The 12,500-nt window shown below is 45.2% G+C and overlaps 1 protein-coding gene across 9 annotated transcripts in view; it reads right to left on the minus strand.

Moving 5' to 3' along the window:
- ptprt (protein tyrosine phosphatase receptor type T) overlaps positions 1-12,500 on the minus strand; it is a 279,550-nt gene that overhangs the window by 193,339 nt on the left and 73,711 nt on the right. For all 9 annotated transcript variants that reach the window (XM_030091481.1, XM_030091480.1, XM_030091479.1 and 6 more), the window contains exons 5-7: positions 10,923-11,004; positions 7,184-7,299; positions 5,147-5,321 (exon numbers count right to left, since the gene is read on the minus strand). In XM_030091481.1, the coding sequence (XP_029947341.1) occupies positions 5,147-5,321; positions 7,184-7,299; positions 10,923-11,004 (373 nt within the window). The remainder of the gene's footprint in view (positions 1-5,146; positions 5,322-7,183; positions 7,300-10,922; positions 11,005-12,500) is intronic.

Below are 12,500 nucleotides of genomic sequence, written 5' to 3' on the forward strand. Positions count from 1 at the left end.
ACGATTTCTTTGCTTATTTAAATTATTTACGTTCTGAATTTAGTTTTGAAAATATAAACCAACAGTAATTATTATTACTGTAAATCCTCTTTCAGCAGCCGGGTCTTTTATTCGTCTCATCTGTAGCTGCACCCGGCTTTTAATAGAAAGAGGCATGTAAAAGAGAGAGGTTTATATTTTAAAATGTTCAAAAAGAAGAGAAATATCTTTTGTGTCAGTTTGAACCCAGTAAAATGTACTGAGCTCATTTATTGAAAACAAGTAACAGACAAAGCAGTAGAAAACAGGAGTGCAGTTTAGAGCTGGGGAATATATTGAATTAATTCGATCAATTCAATTGAACTTTTTCAATTGATGTGAAAAAAAAAATTAAACCTCAACATGGAGTTTAATGTTTTCTGTCCCTCCGCCATTTTTACTGGACGCATGTAATACACACAGTGGCCATAGCAGGAGGACTGGCGCTGTAGCGCAGACTACTGTCAGCACAGCGCCGCAGCGCTTCACAGAAGAAAAGAAAAGACGAAAAAAAAAGCTTATATTGGGAGGCGGCTTTATGAGCTTTCTTCAAAGACGCATCGGTCGTTAAAGGAGACGGCTTTAATGGAATACAGTCATTATTAGAGGATTTACGGTCGAACAAATTAATAGAGATGATTTTAATCAGAGCAGCAGCAGTCGGGGTGAAAAAGACCTACATCATCTGGTGTTTATTAAAAGACAGATTCTGTCGTCCGGCCGATGCGACGCTGATTTGATCAGTGCTGAGTTTGTGTTGTGTCCATCCAGTCCTCATCCTGCGCTCAGCTGGCGTCACATTGAACCGCCCGCCCGATCACGGCCAGGACAGAGTGCACGAGCAGAGTGCACGAGCAGAGTGCACGAGCAGAGTGCACGAGCAGAGTGCACGAGCAGAGTGCACGAGCAGGGCGGCGTGATCAGCTGCTCACACCTGGCTGAACATCACACTAATTAACCCTGATTTCACTTAGTCGCCCAGGAGAGACACACACACACACACACACACACACACACACACACACACACACACACACACACACACACCAAAACACAACAGTGGAGACGAATGAAGGTCCGCGGAGTCGAGCGACTCCGACCACACATGAACAGAAAACACACAGCGACACAGTCACACAACTCTGGGAACACAAACACACACACACGGCGCGCACGCCTTCAGGGAGGTGTGAACGTGCACGAGTTTAATTTTTCATCTCGCTCTTGTTCACCGTGCTGAAATGGCTTATTCCCCCGACACAACGCATGGCTGACAGCACCTGAGCTCCACACACACACACACACACACACACACACACACACACACACACACACACACACACACACACACACACACACACACACACACACACACACACAAAATCAAGAGTAACCATTACACACACATTTGAGTGATCTCAGGAGGATGGGTGTGTGTGTGTGTGTGTTCTGCTAACAGATGGTAATGACAGTTTCAGTGTCTGGCCTACAATCTAATCGAAACAGCTCATACACACACACACACACACACACACACACACACACAGTCTTGTATTTCTATCCTTGTGGGGACCGTCCATTGACTCCCATTCATGTCTAGGCCCTAACCCTGACCCTTACCCTAACCCTAACCCACACCACAACAAAGCCTGACCCTAAAGAAATGTTTTTGCACTTTTACTTTTTTCAGTAACAACAACATGGTCAAGAAAACACTGTTTCTCCTACTTAGGACCGGAAAAAGGTCCCCACAAGGCACGTCGTTCCACGTTTTGCTATCCTTGTGGGGACATTTGGCCCCGACAAGGATAGAAATACAAGAACGCACACGCACACACGCACACACACTGAAACATCCTTCACACTAAACCAGGTGAGCATCCTGATTCGGACCAGAATGCATTGAGAAGGTGAATCCGGGCGGCGCCATTTATACAGATCAACACTTCTTTTCATCCTGAAGTCGGCCTCACCCTGGGACCGGTGTGTCGAGGAGAGACGCCCCGAAAACCAAGCAGGAGCTAAACTCTGGCAGGTCGCCGTCGCTGATGTGATTCGGCAGGAGAAGACGGCGAGCGGCTCGTCTCCTGCTAACGCAGCTCCGGACGCTTCATCTGTAGTTTTGATTCACAAACAAAAACTACATCCTATGATACATTAATGAAGCTTTAAAGCTAGGGTTGGCGATCTTGGAAAACTAGCATGTAGCACGAATGTAGCATCTCCCCAAGGCTCCGCCCAGCTCCCACCCCATTGGAGGAGCTCCGTTGGGAGCGGAGACGCAGAGAGCGCAGCACCTCCGCGTCCAGTACGTTCCTGGCGTAACCTGTCCTCAGCGCTTCGTTTCTTCGTTTTTCTTTATTTGCACTATGCCAAGTTATGGCGCACTCACCGGTAAGTAAAGCCCCAAACATTCTTCTCCGCCATTCTGCAACGACGCTCCGTCCTTCTACGCGCGCACTGAATCAGGGTCAGTGCACGCCATTGACATGTACGCGCAGGGGGCAGGTCGAACGGCGAAGGGATTTGATTGGTTTAAAAAAAGGTGTCCCGTCAAGACGATTGGTTGCTGTTTTTCCCGTTTTACTCCTGCTGTAGATAGCGGATATTTTCCAAACTACTTTTTAGAACACGCTATGAATTGTTTCCCATCGGGTCATAAAGATCATTTTAACCAGTATTTAAAAAAATGTATCTCATTCAAATCGCCAACCCTAGCTTTAACTACAGTTCAGAATAGTGAACATTTTAACACATTTAACCTTTTTTTTTTACCTGATTTTAACAGTTTAGCTCCTTTTTCTAAGCTTTTTCTGTTGACAATTTTAAAATCTTAACTGTTTTAGCCATTTTACTTCCTTTTCATCAGTTTTGCATGTTTTTCATTTAACCATGTTTATTTTTTTCTTTTAAAGATCTAGACATTTCCAGTTTTTTAAGCTCCTCTAGGTTCCTTTTTTTCATAATTTCCTGTGGTTTTAAGATATTTTTTTCCTAATTTCACTTGCTCCTTCTTTGCATTCCTTTTGAACCGAGAGTGATGAATTATTCTGAACAGTACTGTGGTGTGTAACCATAATAAAATAACTTCAATGTTTATTCACGTTTTATGCTGTGAAAGCTCCATGGAGCCGCTAAAACGGGGCTAAAGAGCCACATGTGGCTTCAGAGCCACAGGTTGAACACCCCTGATCCAGCAAAACCACCAATTTCCACATGTTAGAGCTTCTTCCTCCCGCACATGACGGAATCGGCCATTAAGCCGTAAACCACGAACAGTAATGAAACAAACCCTCTGACGGAGTCACTGACTTTCTAGAAGAAGCCAAGAAAGAAAGTCGTTCAACGCGAGGAGGAAAAGCCAGAGTATCTGGAGCCTGTTAAAGATTTTCAAACGAAAACGCATCATTTTTGAGCTTTTGTTTCAGAGGAGTTAGACATTAGCATTCCAGGCTTTGAATTATAGCTGTGGCTTGTTTTTCTGAGGAATAAACCAAGAAACGCTGTGACTCTGAGCAGCACTGTGGTGTGAATGGACCCAGACCAGGGGTGTTCAACCTGCGGCTCTGGAGCCACACGTGGCTCTTCAGCCCCTCTGCAGTGGCTCTATGACGTTTTCACAGCACGAAACATGAACAAACATTGAACTTTTTTTTATCATAACAGCATTCTAAACTGGTTAAAAAGAAGTAAAATAATTAAAACAGCAAAATCTTTTAAATGTGTCAAAAAAACAAAGAGCAAAACTGTTGAAATCAGGCAGCAAAATAGGTTAAATGTAGTACAACGTTCACTGTTCTGAACTTTAAAGCTAGGGTCGGCGATCTTGGAAAACTAGCATGTATTCGAATGTAGCATCTCCCCAAGGCTCCGCCCAGCTCCCACCCCATTGGAGGAGCTCCCGTTGGGAGCGAACGCACTGGACGCGGAAGCGCCGCGCGCACCGAGTTTGTGATCGCCTCCAATGTTATGGACCTTTCTGACTGCCGCACACAACGCTCATAGCAGCGCAGCGCGCCGCTTCCTTCTATTTTTCACGCGAGCTGCGAGCGCCGAGAGCGCCTTGGAAACGCGCTCTGAACCAGGGCCAGTGCACGCCATTGAAATGTAGGGGGCCGGTAGAACGGCGAAGGGATTTGATTGGTTCCTGAAGAGCGGTCCGCACTTTACCATTGATCGGAGTTTTTACTGTCCTTTGGCCGCTACAGTGGTCAGATTTTTTCTGCACCTTTTTCCGCCCACATAATGTACTGACTTCTCCCAGGGGGCGAGGAGCGTTTCACTCAGTATGACTAAAAGTGCTTTTGGACAACATCGTCTACCCGAGCTTTAACTTCATGAATGCATCATAAGATCTAGTTTCTGTTTGTGAAGCTTCCTGAGCTGCAGTCGCCTCATTTTAAAGGTTAAATGTTCTTTATGGCTCCAGAACTACTGAACGTGGCTGAAAGTCACTGAAACGGTTCTTTAGGTTCATAAAGGTTGCAGAACCCTGATCTAGACTCTCCCAAAGCTTCCTGTTTCCACCTTCACATCGCTGCCATGTAAACTGGCCTCAGTCAGATAGTCTGGAATTAACCCGATTCACCACCGCATGCTAGTAAACATGTATATAAAAAAAGTGTTCTTTCTCTGAAAGTGTTGAACTCAACAGATGGACATGATATTCTGCAACATTTGGCTTAAAAAGGAATAAAATTTTGACAGGATCTTTTCAAAAACTACTGAATCTTCATAAATCTTGGAAAAACTCACAATGTAAGGTTGAACTGCAGCTAATGAAACACGTCAGGATGCTTTAAATAATCTGAGCAGCCGGTGAGTGCCCGATTCCCAGGAAGGAAAGAAGAAACACAAACACTGGGAAGGACGTGGACGAGAGACGAGGGACAAAGACGGACAGAGACGGACAGAGAGGGAGAGAAAGAGGCTTCACTCTGGAGCCTGTTCAGTATTCCACCTCAGCCCTCACACCGCACTAACGAGGAGCAGCCAAGCGCGCGCGCGCACACACACACACACACACACACACACACACACACACACACACACACACACACACACAGGCTGATCACAGTCTCGGTGACTCTGCGGCTCCAGATGACCCTGGGACCGGCGGCCGGCGTACCTTTGACGATGAGGTCGGCGTAGTTGGACACCCCCGAGCCGCCGTCGGAGCGGATGACGCAGCGGTAGCGGCTGGTGCTGCGCTGCGACGTGTCGCCCACGCTGACGGTGGCGGAGAAGCGGCGGTGGTTGACCACCCGGGTCACCATCAGGGCCGTGTCCTTCCCGTTCCACTGCTGGGGGGACGGAGAACACAGGGCTCAGCGGCGGTGCGCTGGTGTCGGTCCCGCTGTCAGGGTGTCAGCGTCTCCACGGTTACACGGATAACAAATCATATTTACACATTTACAAAAATCAATCAGTGTGTACTCGTCATTTTCCTCCTGCTCCTCGTTCATTTCTCACCAATATTTATAGTATTGATAATGTTGCCTGAAAGCTTCAGATAATACGCAAAGTTGGCTAACAACAACGAGAGCGCTAGCTAGTTCGCTAGCAACTAGCAGCTCACAGGCTAGCATTTTACGTACAATAAATCGAAGAAATATGACAAAACACGGACTGAACATTCCAGCAGCTGGACCGTCGGAACTGGACTGTGTCCACGGCCGAGGACTGAAACAACGTTCCTGTCTGATAACTAATAACTGCTGATTTACATCCATTATGATTCATTTCAACGGAGACAGAGCCCTCTAGTGGCTATTTAGCGTAACTGTAATTAACCGGTTACACGTCTTTAGAAGTCACGGTTACACCTGTAGAAAAAACTGTGAATGTTGACACTCCACTTGGTCTCAGGACGCCCTGGTCTAGGTCTTTTTCAGTCTTGTCCCTTTATAATCTTGGCCTTGACTGGGTCTCACCGTGCTCTGGTCTGGGTCTTGGTTCCTTAAGGTCTTGGTATGGACTGAGTCTCGCAGTGCTCTGGACATGGTCTTGACTCAGTCTTACAGTCTTAGTCTTAAACTCACTCTCGGCTCATTAAAGCCTTGGTCTTATAACTGTAGCCCAGATCTCACAATCAGAAGTTTTCTGGTTTGAATCCCACCCCTGAAGAAGACTTAGATGAGTTCTTCAACTTTCACTGAACTCTTTCCTTTAATTTGCATTAAAGTATGAAATCTCACACCGATGCTTCCCCAGGCTGTGCTGGAGTGCAGAGAGGGTCCAGACGTGAAAAACCTCATCTATATGTGCTCCAGATGTGGACTGGCTTCTGAAGCAGAGGACTCTGGTTTGTTTTTCAGTGAACGTCCAGAGTTCCTGCCTCCCTGGACGAGTATCGACCCTGATCTGATACCAGAGAGCCGCAAACAGGAAACAGAAGCAAGTCAGCTATGAAATGTAAAAACTGTCCCGCTGCCACTCCCCGCTCTGCAAGCCGTCCTCACGTCTCCACAGACGGGTTCTCTCCCCGTCGCTGCTGTATGACAGTCAGATCTGGAGGAGGAGGGGGTGAGGAGGGGTAAGGGGGGGACGGGGGGGGGGGGGGCCTTCCCTGCAGACTCCAGTCGGGAGGGTCACTGCTCTCCATTGCAAATGTCATTACTGCACAGAGCGGCGTTCTCAGCCACACAGTCACAACATACGAGTATAAAAATACACACAAACACACACTCTTGTGCAGAGATGGAGTCACTGGTGCGAAGCCGAACAAGAACTTTTAATCAATTCTGAAATAGAGCTGGGACGGCCGGGGCCGTCTGCTACAAACGTACTATTTATTTATTTATTTACTTATTTATTATAAATGATGACTGCACTTCTGACATGCATCCGTAATTGTTCATTTGAAGTTACGAACTCTCATTTTCTAGTTGTTTCAGTGTCAAAAAGGACATATAGTTCAATAAGAATGTTCCATGAAGGGTTTTATCAATAATAAATCTGCACCTGAAACTGATTTCTGTTGTACTAAAATTATTTATTACGTAGGGTAGATGCAATAAACTAACTGCAGTGTAATTCTTGAGTCATCTTAAAATTCAGCATGATTAGTCTAAGATAAAACACGACAGCTGAACCGTCTCTGACCATTCTGATGATTGCAGACATGATTTTGTAGAAACACACGCCCCTGTACGAAAACACCAACCTGCAGCCAGAGCTTGTCGTGCTGCGACCACTTCCCTCCGGCCGTGCACTGAAACGTGGCGTTCTGACCCACGTTCACCTCCACGTTCTGCAGGCGCAGGAAATGCGGCGCTTTACCTGCAGCAGAAGAGAGAGAGCGCACGGTTTGCAACCGTCTGAGAAACTCGTGCACATCCTGAAGAAATGACTGGAGACCAGGTCGAATGGAGACCAAATCTTAAATGTCACGAGGCTTATTGCAGATGAAGGCACTACGAGGAAGGTCACGTTATATTTGTAAGGAAGATGCATTTATAGGATGAGCATCAGATTTAAGAATATCCATATAACCAATTCTAAATGTTTCCAGACAATACCAAAAGGCAGGACTCTGATCAGTGTTTGACCTCTTTGTAACTATCATTAATTACATACATGTCAAGACAAAGACAAAAAAAAACAATAGGTTAAATCTGTTTACACCACTTTGAATGCATCTATATAAAAACACAACTAATAAATAAATCACTTTTATGAAAAGATGTTTACACACAAGTATTGAGACACACACGTATATATCACTTATTTGTAACACTTAAAGTTAAGTGACCTATAGAATAATCAATAGGTTATCCACTGAGGGAACATCAGGCCATAACATTAGTTTATATTTTTGTTAGTTATTTCATAGGATATCGTGCCAGGACGCTCTACTATTGGACACGAGTGATCAATATGGTGATTGGGAGTTTTACCACAGAACCACCACCACAAAAATAAATCAATAAAAATAAACCTGTCACCACTTCAGAGTGCATACTCAGAATTATTTCCCTTCATGTTTACACTGGGAACATGTTTATTATGCTTATCATCCTCCATATATTCCCGGGTTAGGATTGGACAGCAGGCGGAACATCTACCGGAAGCAAGCCACCTCCAGTTACTGAGTATTTTCCCTTCTCTTTTTCGATAAATTTGATGCTTCATCTTTAAAAAGGTCCTCATTTCCATGCTTCCGCCCGTCCGCTCGTCGTGATATCCATTCCCTCTAAGGCAGCTTTAGTGAGGCTCCATTAAACAAATCGTCTCAGCGGGACTCCTGCGGCTTGGCCAGGGCCGCCATCTTGGAATATGTGCGTCTCCAGGAACGAGCACGCGCAGAACGACCGGAATTAAGGCCGAGCGGAAAAGATGTTTACACTTCAAATTTACATTTATTTCCATTTTAAAACTTATTATATAACGGCCACTTTATTTGGAATTAGATTAACTCACCGCCCACACTTCCTGCTTCAGCTCCAGTCCTGTTGACAGGAGCGGCACTGGCGCAGTCCATTTTCTACAGAGGTGCACTGTTTTTATTTTGACATATTTCATGGAGCTATTCTGAGGTAAAAAGTAACTTAATTCCTAAATAACTGCAATACCATCACTTTCTTTTTACTTAATATCTAGTTATTTTCTGAATGTTTGCTGAAAGTCGCTTCAGAGGATTTAAACACCCCTTGGGGTGTTGGTGCAGCCTGGTCTGCTGTGATTGGCTCAAGTTAAGTAAGGGCGGCGCTTAAGTAAGGAGGCGGGCCTCATACTATGACAGGAGAATGAGGCTCATTTACACCACAACTGTTTTAAGGGAAAACGCAAAACCTTCCTTGTTCATTTACTGTTTGTTGTAAAATCTATGGAAGGAGAAGAAACTTGACATTTTCAGCAGAGAATATGAGCCACACACTGTCCGTGACATTAACATCTGCAGTTCAATGAAGGGGCAGTGCATAGAAGTTCATCATATTTTTTATTGAAGACAACTTGGTAAAGTGAGTGAGTGAGTGAGTGAGTGAGTGAGTGAGTGAGTGAATTGAAGCCCTGCTTATGTGACAGTGATTTTAAGTGAAAACACAAAACTTTCTTTGTGTTTTGTTGGTCCATTTATATATTGATGCCGCAAGTATAGAAATATTGTTGTTTATGTGAAATAAATCTAAGTAGATGTAAGTTTCATTACAGTTTAAATTTGATTTTATTCATTTCCTTTGTGTCTTCTGACTTCAATCATCCAATCCAACAAAGAAGAAGAAGAAGCATGAGTCTGTAGAAGATTCAGCAAGTTTCTCATTTCTCATAACACACAGGTCATCTCTACAGGTCGTCCCACAGGGGCGCAGGTTTCTTCCAAAGCGGGGGGGGGGGGGGACTCACAGCCTGGACTCAGACGTGCCGACTTCCCTGTGCTGCGTTTGGCGTTCTGGTTGAGACGGAACTTAATATGGCTGTTTGCAGCCGGGCAGGAGCGGTTCATCAATGAGACAGACGGCAGACACGGGGTGACTTTGGTCCAGCGCTGAGATCAGCCTGCCACTGGTTAATTTCATTTTGACTGTCTGCAGACAGAGATAAGCCTAACGGAGTGTGCATCGATCATTTAACAATGATAATCTGCCCTGACACTAATGGTCAGGTTGTTGCAAATGAGAAAGACTCTGATCTCAAAGATGTTTTCTGAATATTTCTGTTTTTTAATTTGTATTCACTTGATTGTTCTCTGTCTCTTCACATTATCTCTGATTTCTCTCTTTTTTTTTTATTTTCCTCCATTGTGAAGACGTCCACTCACTTGCCGGCGCTGACACGCCCACTTTTACTTAATCGGATTAACGACGGGCACAGATGAACTGAATGTAGCCAGCCAAGCAGTCAGAAAAACTGAAATGCTGACGGAAAAAGAAAAATGAAGAGCTTGACTCTGAACCAGCTCCTAAAGTGTAATTAATGCAAATGAAGCACAGAACACAACTTTTAACTGGAAGGTGGCAGCTTTTTTGGTCCAAATTCATTGTTATGAGTGCATCTTTACACAGTTACTGTGTTAAAAGTTCATAATTTAACTACAACAACAAAAAACTTTTCTGAAGTACTGCTACGGCTTCAGTCAGCTGTTCTGCACATGTCCAGCTGGCGGACAATCACAACAACGTTTCCTCCAGAGAATCCCGACTCCAGTCCCGGTTCTCCCGGTCCTGGTTCTAGATCACATTCTCCTGGGCTTGGTAGTTTTAGAGCTGACAGTCACCATAACAACAATCCAACTCGGTGTTCTGTCCATATGAATGTCTGTTTTCTCCTGTTAATGTTTGGAGTGCATTGCTCTCTACAGCATATCTTTGTGGTTTCCATTACAAAAACAACCAACAGTGCCAACTAGTGGCCCAAACTGCTAACTCACCAGTCTGAGGAGGTAAAATGAGGTCAGGTATGACTGGGTAAAGAGGTGTGATGGACCGGTGACCAGTGGGGACGCGACCAAAAATGTCAATGTTTTGCATTTGTAAACCAAACAACAACGAGAAACTCCTCATCTCAAAACAACAAGGCCCCGCTTTGTTTAGTGAAACAAAATAATTGGATTTTAAATGAATGGAGGAGACGACGAGGCCGCGGGAGTCCCAGCAGACGGGCGGCGGGCGGCCGGCCGCCGGGCAGCAGAGCGTCCGCTGAAGCAAAGCCTTCCTGTCAGATGTGAGTGATGAAGACCCTGAGTCTGGACCTTCTTCTCCGCTCCCTGCAATCTGTCTGCAGCCCTCACAATCTGTCCTGTGTGTGTGTGTGTGTGTGTGTGTGTGTGTGTGTGTGTGTGTGTGTGTGTGTGTGTGTGTGAGAGAGAGAGAGAGAGCCATTAAACAGACGAAGCTCGGCGGGGCCACGGTTGCGGAGGGTCAAGCGTTACGGCGGCCACGTACAACACAACCGCTCTCACTTACGGCAGGGGTGCGCCAGAACCCGTATGTCGTCCACGGCGATGAAGCCCGGATGGCCCTGGACTGAAACCGCCTCGAAGATCACCTGCGGAGAGAGAGACGGAAAGTGTCCCGGTTAATTCAGAGCTACGCGATGAAACAAGCAAACTTTCTTCCTCCGACTGCGGCATGTTGCCGTCCTGTGAGGCTCAGATGGGAACCCCAGGGGAATTCTCCATTTAGAGTCAGCAACTATTCCTCTTCTCACTCCGTCCCTTCTGTCCCATCCTTATGCCAGCCACACATGCTGCTCGTCCTCCTCCTCCTCTCTCATGTCTCCCTCCATGTCCATGCACCGTCCTCCGTTTCAAATTCCACCTCCATCAGACGTTCTTTTTCTTCTTGTAATTGCTCTTTTGTGTCGTCCTCCAATTCTCTCGTGTTGTTTTTTTTTTTTTTCTTTTTCTACCACACACTCTGAGGGTGACAGGCAGTCAGCAGAGCTGTCAGGAGGGGCGTGCACTCCTGACCCACACACACACACACACACACACACACACACACACACACACACACACACACACTGGTTCTGTACTTGTCAGGATCCTCCACAGTATAGGCTGTGACTCCGACTGAATACTAAAGACTTCTGGGAAGGCTTCACTCTCCCCTCTCTTCAGTCAGAGAATAAATCCCTCCCTCTTTGGCATGAATGTCAAGTTTCTACAAGTCAAAGACGCTGCTCAGCCCTTCTTTTTATGTTCTCATGATAAACTGACTGGTCTTAAACGCCACATCTTTCCTACTTTAGCGCTTAACCTGATAAACCCTCGGGTTTCTGGAGGAAAGGTTCGCCAAAAACACCTATCTGTATTAAATCAAGAATATCTCCACAGTTATTAGGATAATATGCATAATATTGGTCTCAGTTGATAGCCAAGACCTCACAGAATATAATTCCAGTGTCAGAAACGCTGAATTTTAACATGCCTGAACAAATTTTGATAACGCAGAGGGAAAAAAATTACATTTTTACCTTTTTTCAGATTTTACATTGAAAAACACCATGATTAGAATGAAGCAGCCATAATGATGCCACTGCCTGCTTTCAGCAACTCCTCAACTACAACTGTACCAAGTTTCACGAGAAAAAGACAAAGCATATAGATTTAATAAAGTGTTTAGTTTGGATAGAACCAGGCGAACCTTCATTTGGCCACTTGGAGACCAGCCTGTGCCAAACTGTGCCAAACGTTTTACTTCTTGGAAAGGAATCTGACTATAAAATACTTTTAATTTCCACTACAGGAGTCTATATATATGCAATACAGCCTTTGGCTCTTACATTCAGCCACTATATTATTAGTTTATATTATTATATTATTAGTAACTAACTGCCATTCGCGTGCGTCTCGCTCTGCGTGCGTCTCAGATCCAAGATGGCGGCGGCGCTCGTGTGGTTACACTCAAAGATGTCTCCCAGCTGGATGAAGCCTCAGTGACGTGTAACATATCGTTGGAAAGCTTGCCAGATGTAGAACGTCAACAAACTTTATTTAAACTCATAAGATTAACGACAAGCCCACAAGATGGCCACAAGGG

This window comes from Salarias fasciatus, chromosome 5, assembly GCF_902148845.1.
Source record: "Salarias fasciatus chromosome 5, fSalaFa1.1, whole genome shotgun sequence".
NCBI lineage: Eukaryota > Metazoa > Chordata > Actinopteri > Blenniiformes > Blenniidae > Salarias > Salarias fasciatus.